General features: G+C 35.3%; 2 protein-coding genes across 2 annotated transcripts in view; one reads left to right on the top strand and one right to left on the bottom strand.

Moving 5' to 3' along the window:
- The window catches only part of LOC128990834 (uncharacterized), a 50448-nt gene extending 40988 nt beyond the window's left edge, over positions 1–9460 (top strand). The window contains exons 3-5 of the mRNA XM_054413447.1: positions 1419–4592; positions 7413–7592; positions 8894–9460. Coding sequence (XP_054269422.1) covers positions 1419–4592; positions 7413–7565 — 3327 coding nt within the window. The 3' untranslated portion in view covers positions 7566–7592; positions 8894–9460. The remainder of the gene's footprint in view (positions 1–1418; positions 4593–7412; positions 7593–8893) is intronic.
- A 4809-nt stretch (positions 9461–14269) lies between these two features.
- Positions 14270–18664, bottom strand: part of LOC128991129 (uncharacterized) — a 47640-nt gene continuing 43245 nt past the window's right edge. Inside the window, exon 4 of the mRNA XM_054413880.1 lies at positions 14270–16680. Within this exon, the coding sequence (XP_054269855.1) occupies positions 16625–16680 (56 nt within the window). The 3' untranslated portion in view covers positions 14270–16624. The remainder of the gene's footprint in view (positions 16681–18664) is intronic.

An 18664-nucleotide genomic window follows, 5' to 3' on the forward strand; every position in this document is an offset into this window, starting at 1 on the left:
GAACAACTCTAAGACTAAGTCTGGTCAAACTTCTTAACAGTTTTAGGTGTGATGATCAACTTGAAATGGTTTTTTATTGATTTTATCTCCCAAAAACCTTTTAAAGGCCTTTATATTTAAAGACATTTAAAATTAACTGTTTCGACCGATGTTTTGTTAGCTGTCTTATTTAGTTATGTTCATTGTCATCTCTGGGCTATGCCATCTCGAACTCCTTGTTTGTTTTATAAAAAAGATTCCATTATTAGGCTGATAGTCTAATTAATATTCAACCAGTAGGGCGGTACAACACAGATTGTATTAAACGCAAATCTTTAAGACATTATCTTTATTGGCCTTAGCATGTATTTATATTTTTTAATGTCTATTTTTTTTAGTTTACAATAGTCCCACAAGTAATCTTTATAATTTACAAATAGGTAAATAGCGGCCTTTATGACAATATTCAAGCTAGTTTTAAATGTAGCTCAACCAAATAGTAGGCCTACAAGATATCTGAGAATGTTATGAAAGAATTTTAAAGTAGGAATTAAGAGGATGTTACTAAAGAATTTCTTTTATAAATTAGAATATTATTTTGTATCATCGTTAGATTAGTATTAAGTGATGACATTAATGATGACACAGCCTCTAATCCACCTATAGCGATGTTTAGTCTATATGAAATAATATCACCACTATATGAACGAATATCTTGATACAAGTTTTATTTACAAATGAATGATGAAAAAACCAGCAACAGCTGTTAAATAATAAATACGAGAGGTCGTCCAGTGGTCGAAACTCGACCAAAAATATGTAATGTACTCACTTAACTATTTTCACCCCACACTGTAAATAAAACATGTGATTGGAGTTTCCTCCATTTGTTTTGATTTTCTGTTTATATTTCGTTGTTATTTCGTAACCAGCATAGCAACGCATAAGATCCATGTTAATTTTTTACAACTTTTAAACTTATTTTTTGTGCTTATCTTTGAGCCTATTTAAATTTATAAAGGGATTCTGCACACCTACAGGAAAATAGCTTTCCAACGGTATGCGTAGATTTTCCCTACGATGCACACGAGCTGAGAAAAAAGGTTTTAAAGAAACATGCTTGCCTATTAATATATAGATAGATTAAAATAAAGTATGGACTAAAGGCAACACAGCTGTGGCTAAGTTGACACCACACACCTATTGCATTCATTAATGTACAGTTTGTGTGTCTAAAGAAAAAATGATTTGATTTTTCAAGTTTCTTTATGGTTTTACAATCTTCAAAAATAAAATGATTGAAAACTGATCTACTTTAACTGTGCGCAAAGTAGCTAGTAATACATTCATTGTTTTATTCAAGCAACTGTTTTACACGGCTCAGCTCTGTCCCTTAAAATGTTCAATAAGGAGTAATACAAATATCTTTTCTGTTACAGATGAAGTTTATACTTCTCATCCTGCCAGTCGTGGCAGTCGCCACTTCCAGTCTACCTCCAGAGCCAGTGGCACACCTGACACCTCCACAACCCAGCTCTCCACTGGATACGCTCATCAGGAGGCCGAGGAACGACTCTTCAGCAAGTCCAAGTTCCACACCTGACAGTGATCAGAAGCCAGAGGCTCATCAGCAAGAAGCCAGGGCCATCCTCTGGGCAGCACCTACCATCCCCATCTTGTCTAGTCACCGAGGAAGGTCCTCAGAATGCAACCCTTGTGATCGTGTACCCTGGGTGCCCATGGCCCGGGCGCTCAATACTGGTACACATCAGTATGCTCTCTCTATACCCACCATTCAACTAACCCTGCCTGTCAACTACGGGCTGCCAATGGGTCAGATGAGACCCCCGCAATATGGTCCACCACCTCCTCAAAATGGACCACCACCTCAACAACCTCCACCACCCCAATATGGACCACCACCTCAACATTCTCCACCACCACCATCACAATATGGACCACCACCTCAACATTCTCCACCACCACCATCACAATATGGACCACCACCTCAAAATTCTCCACCACCACCATCACAATATGGACCACCAACATCACAATATGGACCACCACCTCAACATTCTCTACCATCAAAACCTCAATATGGACCTCCACCTCAAAATCCTCCACCTCCATCATCACAATATGGACCACCACAGAAACCTCCAAACCAGTATGGCCCCCCTACATCAGGTGGTGCTAAGGTCAATGGCCCTCCATCTAATCACTATGGGCCACCAGACAATGAAAAGGATGGACTTCCACCTCCTCCGTTACCTCAAAGGTTCTTATCACCATCACAACCATATGGTCCACCGCAACCACAGACTCAACACACGTCATCATCAAACAACAATCCGACCACCCTTAAAGTTGTCCCTCCATTGGGGCCATCTTTACCAAATCAACAACTACTCCCTGCGATTAAGTATGGTCCTCCATTCAACACAAACGTTTCTCCCAAACAACCTCCTGTTTCCCAGCCACAAAGCAGTCCAAAGCCCTCAGCTCCAGTGAACATGACACCACCACCTTTATCAATCAACAACAGACCTCATCAATACAGAGGGGAACTTGACAAGCGACCTTCATTTGGACAGAATCCAATACCATTCCCTTTTATGAGCAAATCTCCTTTACCTCCGCTATTTAACTATCAAACATTTAATGATGGGAAACAGGACCAACTGCACCCTTTCCTTCAACCTCCAAAGCCACAAAATGTTGTTGTTACAATAACTGAAACTGAAGACAATTGTAAAAAGTGTCTTGAGCACAGTCAGCCTGATTCAGAACCTGCACCTGCTGAACATGTAACTGAAAATGTAATCAAGAGCACGGAGAATTTTAGAGATCAACAGAAACCGAACGTACAAGTTGTCAAAAGCGTTCCTTTAGCTGAATACCTGGCATCAGTAGAATATCCAATGCAAATTGTTCAAGCGCCTATCTTGGATGTTCCTGATCTGACAAAGTACTTTGACCTTGGTTACCACAACTTCCCTCAATTTTACAATCAAAATCAAAATCCATCTAATTTTTACACTCAACCAAATCCAATCTATGTCAATCATAATTTACACAATACGAATGGATCATCTACGCTTTACAGTTCTACAACAGGACTGGACAACGTAGAACTCTCCGACAACCAATTACAAACAACAAACAGCATCCCACACAACCATAAACCTGATGAGAATGTTCTTGGTAAGAACCAAGAGACAACTGAAAAAGGTTTTACCAGTTCATCTTTCCTTCCAACTACAGTAACTCAAAAGCTCACCACAAGACCAAGCCAAATTTTTCACATCAGTAAAAAACCAAGCACAATTCCACAAACTTCCACATCGACAACAACCAAGTTTTCAACATCACAAGGATTCTCAACAAGCGGACATTATGTAACGTCAAGTCCAACAACTGAAGGGAAGATAAGTCCTAAACCTACGTATGAAACATTACCTCATTCTTTACAGGATCAAATATTGTCTGCTAAACCAGAAGGTAGTATTCCACCAGTTCCCTCAGATCTGCGGTTCCTCAACCCTCCGCCAGTAGGATCAGGTGCCATAAGTGACTGGACTCTTCACTCTTATGGAAGAGGCTGGGGAACAACTCCTCCACAACCATTTGCAGTTCCTACTCCGTCCCCTCAGAATCCCAGGTTTGCTATTAGACCGACACCAGCTCCGTCCAAGAAAGGGAAATTGATTCATCAAATAATTGTTCCATACACCACAAATAAACATCAGCCATCAACTTTGGCAGGAGATCCACAAAAAAACGTCGGTTGGACTCCTTTACCACCAACCAGTCAAGGGAGGAAAGTGCCATCTTATGTACCTTTTGAAAGTCAATTTTCATCAACAACAGGATTAGATCAGCCACAACAGAACTTGTTCCCGAGTGGGAATTTCCACGTTAGTTCAAATGTTCCACTAAGTGCTTCGGGTTCAGATAACTTGGCATCTCAGCAAATACCACCTTCAGGGAATGGTCCACTCGTCAACTTACCTCCTCATGTCATAAACCAAATCTTGCATCTAAACCAACCGGGAACATGGCCTTCTGGTCCAGAGGAGCTGCAGCAACTCTTAGTGTCAAACCTCCAAGGTCTCTTAAGAGGCGAAGAAGACTCAGTTGACATTGCCCGATTGCAAAAGAATATCGACAACTGGACTGCAGAGGGTTACAAGCAAAATTCGCCTTCTGTAAACTTCATCCCTGTCACCCCCATCACTCATATTTTTAATTCTAAGAAGATTCCTGACGAATACCTTACATCCACAGAGCCTTCGACTTCTTTCAATACATCACAGGAACACTATGAAACTTACAGACACAACTTTGATTCTGATCACGAGGGCGCTGAAAGTCAAAAGCATCAAGTCAAAGTGCATCCTGAGACTCATTCCAAGGACGTTGACCAGTCTGAGGACACAACCGAAACTGTTGAATCTCTCTTGAACTCTTGGTCTTTGCTGGATACCAAGATGGCTGCACCTTCATCTACGACAGAAGAGATAGTCACCCAAGAGTCCCAATCCACTGACGCCACCTCCAAAGTGTGGGAGAAGATACAAGTATCTATATCACCCCTCACCAATGAAAAGGTATATTTTATTTCTTCTAGTGAACAATTCAGTATTAAAAACAATCAGTAATAAGAAGACCCCAGATTTATATGCTGTGAAAAACAGTGGAGAGGATAACTAGTATATTTCAACACTAGGGCGTAAAGTGACTCTTTTTGACCCAGCTAATTTTAGTCAGTACCAAAGCTATATCCCCATCTTAAATAATTGATATAATTGATTGATATTGATATAATCTCGAACATCGAACAGTCATCCTTTACTCATCTAAGGCGAAGTCAAGGTTGACAAATGAGCGAGGGTTCAAAAGACACTTTTGTCCGTGTAATGAGCTTTATTAGTTGTCATATTGCAACATTATTTAACAATTTAAGTTATAAAACTAAAATACTTTTCATGTAAAGATAACCTCTCAAAACAACTTCCAACTTGTTTTCAATTTTGCTAATGCAAATAAGCAGCTGTTTAGTAAATGATTCAATCATTTTGTCTATTAGGATTGGTAGTGTACACTATACTATCAAGATAAGAATGCAATAATAAGCTACACAGATTAAAACAACCGATAGGTACATACTTTCGACACATTCGATTGCTTACAATCAAAGTTTATAAAACTGTGTTTATAACAGCTGCCTTTTACTACCTAGGGAGTAGGGACTTAAAAGTCTTTTTACTCTCTAGGGAGTAAGAGAGCTACTTTAGACCCTTAAAGCATGTTTCTTTTTGATGCAGTATGAAACAATTTTTTTTAGAGTTTTAAGTTATAGATCATTTGTTTCAGTAAACAATCAGTTAATTCAGTAAACAATCAATTATTGTTTCATTTAATTCTTTGACTATATGTATATAACTATGTTATAGTCTAGGCATATTAGGAAAGTTAGCAGAAAGTTTAGGTACAGTCCTAATCATCACTTTTTTTATGTTTTTTGGGTTGCTGAACACGAATATGTGGTTTGCTGACAGATATTTTGCCCGGAACATTGGTTATTTTGAGAAAAACCTTAAAATTTGGGCACTTTTTTGGTTTTTCGGGCAAATCTCGGTAAGTATGGGTTTTTGAGAAAATCCTGCTTTGTGAAATTAAAGATGACAAAATTTACTACAAGTTTCCTATATAATGTTTGTTTCTACGACGAACCGTTTCGCCACTAGAGCACACTAAAAAAGGCCAGAAGTACAAAAAATTAAAAACATTGCTAAATGCTGCCGTTTTACATTACGTTTCCATGGAAACAACCCATGTTACGATAATTTGAACTATTTATTCATGATAACAAACTGAAACACACTTAACCCCCACCGCAGCAAACCTGCAGACTAAGCGAATTTCCATTTCCCTGATTGGATTTACACTAAAATGTCTCCTTAGAAATATCACATTTATTCCCTATTTATATAAAAGTTTTACGAGTACTTAGGTTTGCTGCAACAGGGAGGGTAAAAAGATGTTTTTTGTAAAATGTAATAATTTAGTATGAAATGAATGTATTTTCCAAATTTGATCAAAATATGTTCATAAACAAGCAAACTACAACAGTTTACTTAGTCTCCATAAGAATAACATGGGCATTTTAAATATACAGATTTTTGGAATTTTCTCCGTAACTCGAGAACTCGAGCAAAAATCATCCGATTTTGATGAAAATTGGGAAAAACGTGTAAACCTACGTCTATTCAAACAAGTTCGCGAACCAGCATGATCGGACTATGGGAACAGGGATTTATGGGGGGTTTTATGGGGTGAAAATTGGTTTTTCCTATTTTTGACCCTATAAACTTAAAATTTAGCGATTTCTTTCCATACCATTTTGTAGAGCTTAAAAAAACAAATAGTTTAGTTTATTTAAGCGTTGTTATGTGCCTAACGGTTACGGAGAAAATTCCAAAAATCTGTAAATGTAAAATGGCCATGTTATTCTTATGGAGACTAAGTAAACTGTTGTAGTTTGCTTGTTTATGAACATATTTTGATCAAATTTGGAAAATGCATTCATTTCATAATAAATTATTACATTTTACAAAAACACCTTTTTACCCTCCCTGTTGCAGCAAACCTAAGTACTCGTTAAACTTTCATTTAAATAGGGAATAAATGTGATATTTCTAAGGAGACATTTTAGTGTAAATCCAATCAGGGAAATAGAAATTCGCTTAGTCTGCAGGTTTGCTGCGGCAGGGGTATTTTTTAGTGTGTTTCAGTTTGTTATCATGAATAAATAGTTCAAATTATCCTAACATGGGTTGTTTCCATGGAAACGTAATGTAAAACGGCAGCATTTAGCAATGTTTTTAATTTTTTGTACTTCTGGCCTTTTTTAGTGTGCTCTAGTGGCGAAACGGTTCGTCGTAGAAACAAACATTATATAGGAAACTTGTAGTAAATTTTGTCATCTTTAATTTCACAAAGCAGGATTTTCTCAAAAACCCATACTTACCGAGATTTGCCCGAAAAACCAAAAAAGTGCCCAAATTTTAAGGTTTTTCTCAAAATAACCAATGTTCCGGGCAAAATATCTGTCAGCAAACCACATATTCGTGTTCAGCGACCCAAAAAACATAAAGAAAAGTGATGATTAGGACTGTACCTAAACTTTCCTCTAACTGTCACTTATATTCCTAATATGCCTAGCCTATTAATATTATAGCCAGGTATAGAATACAGTAGTTGAAATGAACCACTGACCAAGTGTACTTAATGTAAATTACTTACTGACTGTCGAATACAATACTTCAATGTTCAAAAGTAAAATGATTTTGGTCTATGCATATGAGAAATTTAAAGTCAATTTCACAATGAACCAAGAGATATTTACCACATGGTGTATTCCTCAGGTGTATGTAGTGACTCCTGTTCCTGTAGCTGCTGGGGCAGAGCCCGAGTCCTCCACGACAGTTTTATCCACAAGGGTAGAACGGTCCTACTCCGTGGTCGGGGCAGAGACCCCGTCATCCCTGGGTGATGGGAAGATCTCTAACAAGCACTGACGAGACTGATAGAGGAAACATAACCTGGTAAGACGTACTTCCTGCTTGTAAGTTAGTAAGCAAGTGCAATTTCTGAGTAAAAAAATTGAAATATGAATAAACAACCTTATAATTGGAGGTGCTCCCTGGTCAGGACCTAACTGGCAGTTGTGTTGCCTTGGTATAGCATAATAGTAATAAAATACATCTTCCAATACATCTATACTTACCCTACATATATTCTAATCATTCATCCACAAGACAAGAAATATAAACAATTTAATAACATCAATCCATTTAATTGATTTTATTTCCAATGGGATTTCATTCATAATCGATTTTTTAGATAACAGACCATGGTTTGAACTGTCCTTTACAAAACCCTTAAAAAAATGTTAATGGCACTAAAACACCAAACATTTAAATCAGTGAATGATAATAGTAGACAAGTACTGCAGTGTAGTATCCAAAATTGAACACTTATTAAAGATTTAAGTTATACAGGTACCGGTACTGTATTTATTAGTTGAATTGAATGGATTAAAATAGGTTATTCAAATGTATCTTTGGATATATAATATTTAGCTTCATTGGAAATAAATTTTAAGACTCAAATACTGTGTAGGCTTGGAGATTGAAAACAGTAATTTATTTCAAGCCACATAATAAGGATGCAATACTCATAAAAAATATGTTAATACTATTTACCCCCATTGCATATTAAAAGTCATATAAAAATATCGGAAGTTTATTTATAGCTTGTCAAAAAGTATTTTTTGTCTAAAACTTCAGTTCCTGCATTCAAGCAATACAAACTGTGTACAGTATTAAACTGAAGTTGCGTCAAAGAAGATGAAGGCGCCACAAAAGGAACGGAAAAAGCCAACTGGGAATGTTAATGAAAACAATAATTCACTTTAGAACTAAAGGAATTCACTAGTTTATGTTTAAAAATCACAAAAACCCCTTTGGATGTGCAAGTGACACAAAAGTGTACACATTTACAAAAAAAACTTTAAATTTAAAACAAATTTAGCTAAGCTATAACAATCTTGTAGGTATGGTTTTAAATGGCTTACTCTTCTGGTCAAATTTAATTCATTGTCCATTTGTTATTAAAAAATATATTTAATAGCCAGAAAGAATTTTTTTTTCGAACAAATGTTTTTGTAATATGTTCTGTGTTACAACAGATATGTTTTTACAACCTACTGTTAAAAATGGGAAAAAGCAAGATAATAAAAATAATCAGGATTTTTACAAAATTTTAGCTAACAAATTCTGTAAGTATTAGAAAATTATACAAAGGGTTATAGGGGTTATACTCAAAACTGTTTTCATTGTTTCAGGTCTTGGACTGATTATTCCAGAAGAAACTGTTTTTGTAAGAAGCTAAACTAGCATAATGTGCCTCAAGTATTTTGTACAAGTATTTGAAATTCATGTTGTAAATATTTAGCCTAAAGATTTTCGCTTAGTTTATTTATTGAACTGTAGTTGTAAGTTTTAACCCTGCCTAATATCCCCCATTAATGTGATTCATTTTAGAACTTTTATTGTAATTTATAGAGTCCTTAATAATTTTTTTGATATAATAGCTTAGTCAAGCGGCCTACTACAGTGTTGATGAAATATATGTCTAGGCCATGTGCATGAAGAGGAAATGAATCAATTTTATATTAATTAAAAGCAAGAAAAGTATAAAAACCTGACGACCACGTCGCTGATGCGATACCAGTGGGAATTCTCCAAGTATCTAAGTAAGTAAGTATCCAAGCTTTTTAAAACATTTTGTTGTTTAATTTTGTACAAGATGAAACTAAATAGGCACAATTAAGTCATTCTATTTTATTCAGAGTTTTATCCATGATTGCCATTTATGATTAGGAATGTGATTTTTTTATTCATAAATTATGTTGCTCCATTTATGATTTATTAATTCAATTTTTACAGGAAATATCTTTAGCAAGAACTCTAGATAGATGTATTTTTGTGTAACTCTTTATACTACTTTGGTTTTGTTATAAAACACATTAAATGACTGTTTTCAAATGAAAGCACTTGTTTGTTGTGTTTTTCCATTGTTTATATTAAGTATTTTAACATGTATATAGTAGTAATTGTCTTGGTTGAAATTAGTTTACTATTTTATACTTAAGTAGGTCTGTTATTTGAGTTAGAGACTTAAGAATATACAAATGTATAAAACATGACTTATGTTAGGTTTAGTCATTTTTATGTATATTAAACAAGTTTTGTACAAAGTGATTTTATTATTCAACCCTAGCAGAAGTTGGATGGTTGTTATAGGTTTTTTAGAGAAACAATGGAAAACTTTAGTAATTTATAATACAAATATACCCCCGCTGCAGCAAACCTGCAGACTAAGCGAATTTCCTTTTGCCTGATTGGATTTACACTAAAATGCATCCTTAAAAATATCACATTTATTCCCTATTTAAATACAATTAGTTAAACGAGTACTTAGGTTTGCTGCAACAGGGAAGGTAAAAAGGTGATTTTTGTTGTAAAATGTTAATAGTTTAGTAAGAAATGAAAGTATTTTACAAATTCGATCAAAATATGTTCATAAACAAGCAAATTACAACAGTTGACTTATTCTCCATAAGAATAACATGGGAATTTTAAATTTAAAATTTTTTGGAATTTTCTCCGTAACCATTAGGCGCACAATAATGCTTCAACATACTAAATTATTTGTTTTTTTAAGCTCTACAAAATGGTTTGGAAAGAAATTGTGAAATGTTGTGTTTATAGGGTCAAAAATGGGAAAAACCTATTTTTACCACATAAAACCCCCCATAAACACCCGATCCCATGGTCCGATCATGCTGGTTCGCGAACTCGTTCGAATGAATATAGGTTTACACGTTTATACCAAATTTAATCAAAATTGGATCATTTTTGCTCGAGTTATCGTGCTAACGGACACATATATATATATATATAAATATATATATATATATGAATTTGAACGGATGGTGTTTTTGGCCTCTAGGGACCTCAAAACAAAAAAGTAAATCAGTCCCGCGTCCAGGTCTTACCATGAGTACTACGGTAATAGCTTATTCCCTATATGGGAAATTCGCTAAAAACAACATTAACATATTTTAGCATTGACTTAAGTACTGTATGACATACAACCTATATGGACCAGTTGGCAGGTTTTGCCAATCTTTTACAGAAAAATGAAGGTTGTTGAGTGAGCCAGACACAGATTAGTAGTGTTTTTAATTATATTTTCTACCTTATTTGTTGGTACTAAGATAGTTTGTACGGAGAAACGGAGCGAGTGCCGTTCTATTCTTTGCCCTGGGGGTCATAAACTGTCAAAACCGTCAGATAGGTCCGAGTGCCATTTGACTTTGACTCCCCAGAGCGTAAGAGTGATTCAGGGGAGGGGCATTAATGGAAGGGGGTTGTAGTGGCCAGGGTGTTGCGGAGACCAGGTATAGTTTCTTAACTGGGCTACCCTAATATAAATTGAAAATTAATATCGATTCGATTAGAAAACCTTCATTAAATTTTTTTTCATAATCAGCACGTTTGGTTAGGTTAGGTTATAGTTTTATTTTAACCCTAAAACAAATTTTGCTCACACCCCCGATCAATCTTTCCACCCCTATACCCACCACACCGTGGCACCGGTCACTGATATCGCCCCGCCAAGCCTCAAGCTCTAAAATGACCCTCGTCAAAGTGACTCGTTGATATGAAATGCTATAGCTTACAACAAGTATCAGTTTAACTTGGTAAAAAAGTCTGTGTATGCGACGGAAATAAGTCATTTACATCATAAAAATCTAGTTATTACTTTTATGATGTTTATAAATATCTTGCTTCTTGTTTTGCGTATTTATTAATTTTTTTTGCGAATAACAAACAAGGTTGTGTTGCCATGGAACCCAGATATCACCCGAAATCAGCTGCGGTAAGATAAAACAAACAATTATTTTTCTTCGTTATTACTCATAAAAGTAAACAACTTGTGATTTTCTAGGTAGGGAATCAATTGAACTTTTTAATTATACGGAGTGTCATTTGATGTCTGGATTAATCATGGAATTTGTAAATCAAGTTTATTTATTTTTACTACCCAAGTTTTTTTTATAACAATAAAAGTAAACGTCTAATAATTCAGTAAAACTAATTGCCGACAGAGGGTACTGCAGGCAGCACAATTATTCCTTCCCCAATGGGTTAAATCAATGCCACAATAAAAAAACAGGCCGTAATGCTCGTCAAGCATGACGTTTCGATAGAAGACGGCAATGACGTAGGTATTTATTTATTAATTTCCAAGTAAAGATTAAAACAAGCAGCTGATCACAAATGGCAAACATCACATCATTGCCGTCTTCTATCGTGACGTCATGCTTGACGAACATTACGGCCTGTTTCTTTAGTGGCCTTGGTTAAAAGTGTTAAAACACATTGTTATGCATTACAAATGCTCAATGTGAGCTCCATTAGATACTCTGCAAATTATCCAGGAAAAAATTCCAACACAGTCCAGACAATCTGTAGCATTTCTTGGGTATGGACTGCTCGGCTTCTGTTATTAACGACTTAATTCTTGCAGGGTTTTTTTGGGGCAGTGCACTTTGCCTTTGATAAACTCCCACAAGAAAAAAAATCACATGGAGTTAGGTCGAGGCCATAAAATTTTGGTGGCTAGCACATCAAAGGACTGGCTTTAGTGGCTTCATGTCCACAACGTACAATCCAACGGTCTGGCGACTTGAAATGTGAAGGAACACCATCTAACTGGAAAACTATTTCTGGAAAATCTTCTATTAGCTGAGGAATGAGCCATTCTGACAAGATATCTAAATACAATATTCCACTTACAATTTAATAGTTCAATGAAAAGTGCACTTCACTTTATGGTTGCTAAGTGCACTTAAGAACATTTAGTTCAGGTGAATCTCTATACAACTGGATCAACTCTATTGGCTTTTCTAAACCCCCTTATCCCTTAGGGCCCTTTCACACGAGGCCACTGGTGGCGGACACCGGTGTCCGCCACCAGTTACCGGCCGGGAAACTGAAGGGATGGTACAGGCAACTTACAAGCCACTCTACTACAGCCACTGTACTGGTAGTTGTGAAAATGCTGTCGAACAATGAACATCTCCTTCTTCTCGCGTTGATAATAAAGAAAATAAGGCAAAGACACAGGCGTACTATACCGAATAGCCGGTTACTTTTCAATTTTGTAAATTAGATCATCAGCATCCACTTTGTTTTCTATTATTTTGTCTATTCTCTTCTTCTGTTGTTTTCCTTTTTCTTTTTCAGCAACGTCCTCTTTATTTTTCTTCTGATCACTCATTTTCACAAACAAACAATTCAACACGAAAACACTCAACAATTACAACCATAGTGCGTTTGTCTTTGCAGTCTGCACGTGAACTGGTGCAAAATAGTAGCTGCGTGCTCATCCACGGTGGCGGCCACTGGTTGCTACGTGTGAAAGCTCCCATTTAATTCAATGCCCCGCGACGAGTTGCCGCCACTGCAGTTGCCGGCGGTGGCCGACTAGCAGTTGCGCGAGAAGACACTGCTCGGCCACTGTGTAGTGGCGGGCAACTACAGTGGCTGTGTGTGAAAGGTCCCATTTAAAATAATGTTAAAGCTGTGGCGGGCAACCAGTGGAGGCCACCGGTGGCGGCCACCAGTGGCCTCGTGTGAAAGGGCCCTTAAGCCGGGTTTTCCTAGACGCGGAGAGCGGAAAAGCGATTAACATGGCATTCCGCTCCGCTTCTAGGAAAACGGTAACATTAAACTACCTATGACAAGAGGAGTCCGCTCTCCGCGTTCCTCTCTCCACGCTCATAAAGGAAAACCCAGCTTTAGGGAAGTTCCATCCTAAAAACATACTTATATGTAGGTGGGACATCACTTTTGTGGGAATATTATGGTGATTGACTTGTCCACTAACATGTAAGATAGCCTCTTCACTTAACACTAGTCCCTCAGCAAAGCCATAATTTTCAAATGATGATCATATCAAGGCAAACATCAGAGCCTTCTAGCTTGTCAGCAGTGGCGGTTCTAGTACCTTGTCAAGGGGGGGTACCCGGGGTGCTCCACACCAGGAGGGGGTCCGGGGTCCTCTCAAAGAATATTTGCTATTTCTAAAGCCTTTTTAATGTCTGGAACTGTGTCCAAGCCTACATTAAGTTTTATGACAAACTGTTTAAATTTATATTTTAGACTATAACATAAGGGGGGCTTTAGCCCATATAGCCCCCACTTGAAACTGCCACTGCTTGTCAGTAAGCTCCAATGCTTGTTTAACTGCAGTTTGTACAGGTTTTGAATCAAATAATGGCGTAAAACATGCCATACCGTGGTCTGCGGTAGGTGAAGTGCCCTACAAGCTTTGACTATTGAAAATATTACGAACAAAATATCAAAAACTGCATCCTCCTTTGCAAACGCAAAGCACATAACTGCAATAAGCACCCTAAACTTATACACCAACCCTGTAGGAAGGAGGGGTACTCTTTTGAACGGATGGTGTTTTTGGCCTCTGAGTACATCAAAATGAAAAACTAAATCAGTCCCGGATCTAGGTCTTAACACGTGACCAACATTATTAGCTTATTTGCTATATAGGAAATTTGCTAAAAGCTTTTTAAAAAGAGTGTCATAAACCATCATACCAAGGAGCTATACCTTAAAAATAACAAAACATATTGTAAACTTAAGTATATTTATTAAAACACAGTTTGACGAGGAGACAAATCTTGTTACACAAATTTACAGAGTAATAATACAGAAAAGCGTACAAAGACATAAATGTATTAGCTTTGACTATACCAATAGCCAATGGTTCAGTGAGTTGAGTAATGAGTTATTAGTAATTTGCATTACATATAAATAATAAACCAAAAATGAGGAACACAATTTGTACTTTTAACATTTACATCATTCTTTTTTAAATAATGGAATTTAAATCTTGATATCATTGTAGATCTTATTTTTATACTGCGCTATATCATATCTCTAGCACATAAAATAACATTTTGAGCACTGGTACAGCATAAAACTCTGGTTGTCCAAAATAATAGTTTTGTAATCAAGTATAATCAGTATTACATTTCAGCAGTTGAGAACTGAAACTAAGACAAGGCTGGTCTATTGTGGGACTTCTGTCCACGAGTTCCGGGTACGAATCTACCAACCACCGATGGTTTTAGCTATAATGTCATGACACAGGTGGGCTACGACCTTTTAAGAAAACTAACAATTAGGCCTTGCAGGTTAGGATAATTATCTATGTATTTGAGCATTTTCTCCACTCAAAGCCATATGATAATATGTTGTGATCTTCGGCTGAAAGTACATTTTAAAATTACAACTTTTATTAAGAAATAAGAACTTGTGGATTGGTCGATGGAGAAAATTTAATTTTTTTAATTTCTGAGAGATAAGTAGTTATAGTTTATATTGGTCATGTATAGTTTTGTACTGTACTGTGGCGTAAAATAATACAAATGAAGTAAATTTAAAATCATACTGCAAGATGAACAATAAAAAACTATAAACTTAAAATAGTTGAAAATTAAAAATAAAATAAAACCTATTAATAAGGTAAAACATCTTATCAAGAAGGTTGTTTTGGTAAAATAGCCAAATGATAAGAACACAACTAAGATACAAAGATACAATTTTCAATGAAAAATGAAAACGGTCTATCTTTGTATATGTATTGTAAAATACATCTACAAAAACACTAAGTACAAAATAAAGTGAACAAAACCATACAATGATTTAGAGAATTAGTTACAATTTTATCCTGGATGTATGAAGATTCAAATAATTTCTCAGCATCATAAAGAATATTTTATGTTTGTTCTTAAAAAAACTTTAAAAGTCTATACTCCATAAGGACATTCAAAATTATAGCTTAAATGACAGATAAAACAATAGAAAAAAAATACTGTTTGATAATTTACAATCTAATAAGTGAGATGGAAAACAGTTTCCAAAAGTTGTTTATTTTATAGAGAGTATTCTTTGAATTTAAACAAAAATAAAGTCAGTATACAAATAGCTAGTAATTTTAAAGAAATATTTTTCAATAACTTTAGTAAGTGTAGCAAGACAAGAAACCTTTATGCTTTAAATAACGTATGGACTAAATTGTTAAAATATAGCATTTGGTAAGATCAATAAAACATTAACAAATAGGCTGTAATCAAATCAAGTTTTTTTTACTTTTACATTCATGAGTTAACTAACTATGATTTTTGCACACTAAAGTAAAACATTGGGATCGTGCACAATCCTTCAAACCTTAAAAAATGTTACGATTAGAGTGTAAAAAGTTATAAAAAATATAATAGTTCACATTAAGGCACATACATAAGGCACATAGTACAAATATATTATGAGATATCTTAAACAGTTCTAAAGACATTAAGTGATGTATTAAGTGTCATAAATGACATAATTGTCATTTCAGATCTTATAGATAAAACCAAATAAATTAGATACTTTATAAAATTACAAAACTACCCAGAGTAGTTTTTCCACTTAACACTTCAATTAAGTACATTAAAAGACATATACATGTTACGCATAGCTTGAAGAGTCTTACAATTGTCATGGTTCAAAAATAAAATAATATAGAATTATTTCCAAAGTAATGTGCTGTGATCATTCTGGTTAATTCTATCCATCAGAAAGGATTAAAATATTGAATTCTTATTACAAATCATATTAAAAGAGTATTTTTCAAAATACTAATGATTAAAAAGTAATATATTAGATATATTGAAACAAGGAAAGATGTAGAAGAAAATTAAACAAAATGTGACTAAACACTAGACCCAAAGAGTTTTGTATAAAAGACAATAAGTTTTGCTGATTCTAGATCTTATGAGAATTATCAAAATGCAAAATGTTCAATTGAGTTACATTTATCTTTCTTGATGGTTCTTCCTTAATCATCTTACTGTCCTAAAATTAAAAATTAAACTAAATTATATTACTTATAAAACATATGTTACAGATAAATGCAATCCTTGTAATCATGAGTATCCCACTTAGCTTTGCGGTCTTTTTTGGGTGTAGATGTTGCCGCTCTTCTTTTTCTGGTTTTCTGAAAAACAAATATAACGTTTTCAATATAAATACATAATGAAGATTGGCAAAAGATAATTAAGTATCAAGATGTCTGATCAGCACAGCTCGGGGATACATGGTTAACATGGTCACATTGTCATTGTATACAGAGTGTATATAAAGTCCTGCACAGGCTTAATATTTTCTAAACGACAACAGATAAATCAATACCACACCTAAAAATCTACTTTTTTAAAGAGCTATCAATTTTCAGTCTTATCATGGGGACTCCCACAAGCAGTCACAATGAAATCTTAAATAGGAGCATAGGTTGATTTGTACATCGAATTAAAGACCTTTAATAGCAGAATACAATGCTGCAAAATTGAACTCAAACAACAACTGAGTCAAAAATGACAGCGGTTCAAAGATTCATTGAATTTGCTATGCTTGTACGTGACTTCCTCAGGGGGGCAGCCTCTAGGAATCGGAAGAAAATCTTACACGTAGGCATAGGTAGGTATGCACATCAATTCAAAGGTATTTATTAGCAGATTACAATGCCACGAATTTGAGTTCATAAGAACATCTGAGTAAAAAATGGCAGCCATTCAAAGATTCAAAACGGCAGAAACAAGAAATCTATGAATGGCTTTCATTTTTGACTCGGTAGTCTGTTTTAGTTCAAATTTGTGGCATTGTATTCTGCTATTAAAGGCCTTGTCCAAATCTATACTTCTATTTAAGATTTACTTCTGACTCCTTGCGGGGCGTCCCCATGATATGACAGAAAATTAATAGTTCCTTGAAAAAGTAGATTTTTAGGTGTGGTGTTGATGTACCAATGTACTTATTGATTTATCTGTTGTCGTTTAGAAAATATTAAGCCTGTGCGGGAATTTATATACACCCTGTATGTATTGCTAGAAGAACTATAATCCAGATACCGCATGTGGGAAGTGTAAGCAGTTTGGCGAGATTTTAGATTTGACACATCTAAATTTGAGGTAAGAAAACACTCTTGGATTGTAGTTTGGCTTAGACACCTGCCTAAGGAAGAACTTTTTGCAAGATCAAATGGTATCATGTACCTCAAGTTTGACAGACTCTGTAGAAAGCAACAGTGTTCAAAAAGACCAAAATGTGGCCGACAGGACCTGGAAACGGCAGAATGTCAATCAATTAAATATCTGAACAGATGGGAATATCCCTTGATTGATTTTGATGGCTCATTGCTTTTACTGTTTATTCTTCTTAGAAAAAATTGACATTAGGTCAAACATTATAAATTTGTCTTTTACATGGGTCTGTACTTTGTAATGTGATAGCAGTTTCGTTCAGGAACAAAATGTTAAATATTTTGTCCTTGAAAAGCTTGATTAAAAGGTCAATCTTTTGTGATCCATTTTTACAATAGAATGGCTTGAAACACTGTTTTCATATTTATTTAAAGATAAGAGAATCTATATAATTAATACGCTACATGAAACTTTGTCGGTTGAACTCCTCCGTCATTTCTTAACCGATTTTATCCATTGACATCTCATTGGAATGAGCGTGTCGCGTAGATTTGCAAACTGGCCTTACATTTTTGAAAAAGTCCCTTGGGCTCTGGCCCAGTGGCTTTGAAAGTTCCCATGTTATCCTTATGAAGAACATAATTGTTTACATTTTGATCAGCTGTATAATTTAATTGCTGTTAATTATTTTTCAATTCAATGAAGCGCATTGAGTACATTTATTTACTATTTGATTTTGTGTAAACATAACCCCCAAGACGGATAGTGTTAGTATGGTTGTATCTTAAATTTGTGTATATATTGTTGTTTTGTGTAGCAATGACGGATCGTGTTAGCATGATTTTAACTTAAATTTGTGCATTTATCGTTGTTTTGTGTAGCTATAATTTGTTTATTTGTTGATTTTTTCTTTTAAATGCCTCCAACGCGACGACAACGAAACATAGACAGGAGGCGTAATCGTGATAACGACCTCAGCTACAGAACAGTGGCGCGTAATAG

This window comes from Macrosteles quadrilineatus, unplaced genomic scaffold (genome assembly GCF_028750875.1).
Source record: "Macrosteles quadrilineatus isolate MER2022 unplaced genomic scaffold, UCM_ALF_1.0 Scaffold_3__2_contigs__length_128488019, whole genome shotgun sequence".
In the NCBI taxonomy this organism is placed as follows: Eukaryota; Metazoa; Arthropoda; class Insecta; order Hemiptera; family Cicadellidae; genus Macrosteles; species Macrosteles quadrilineatus.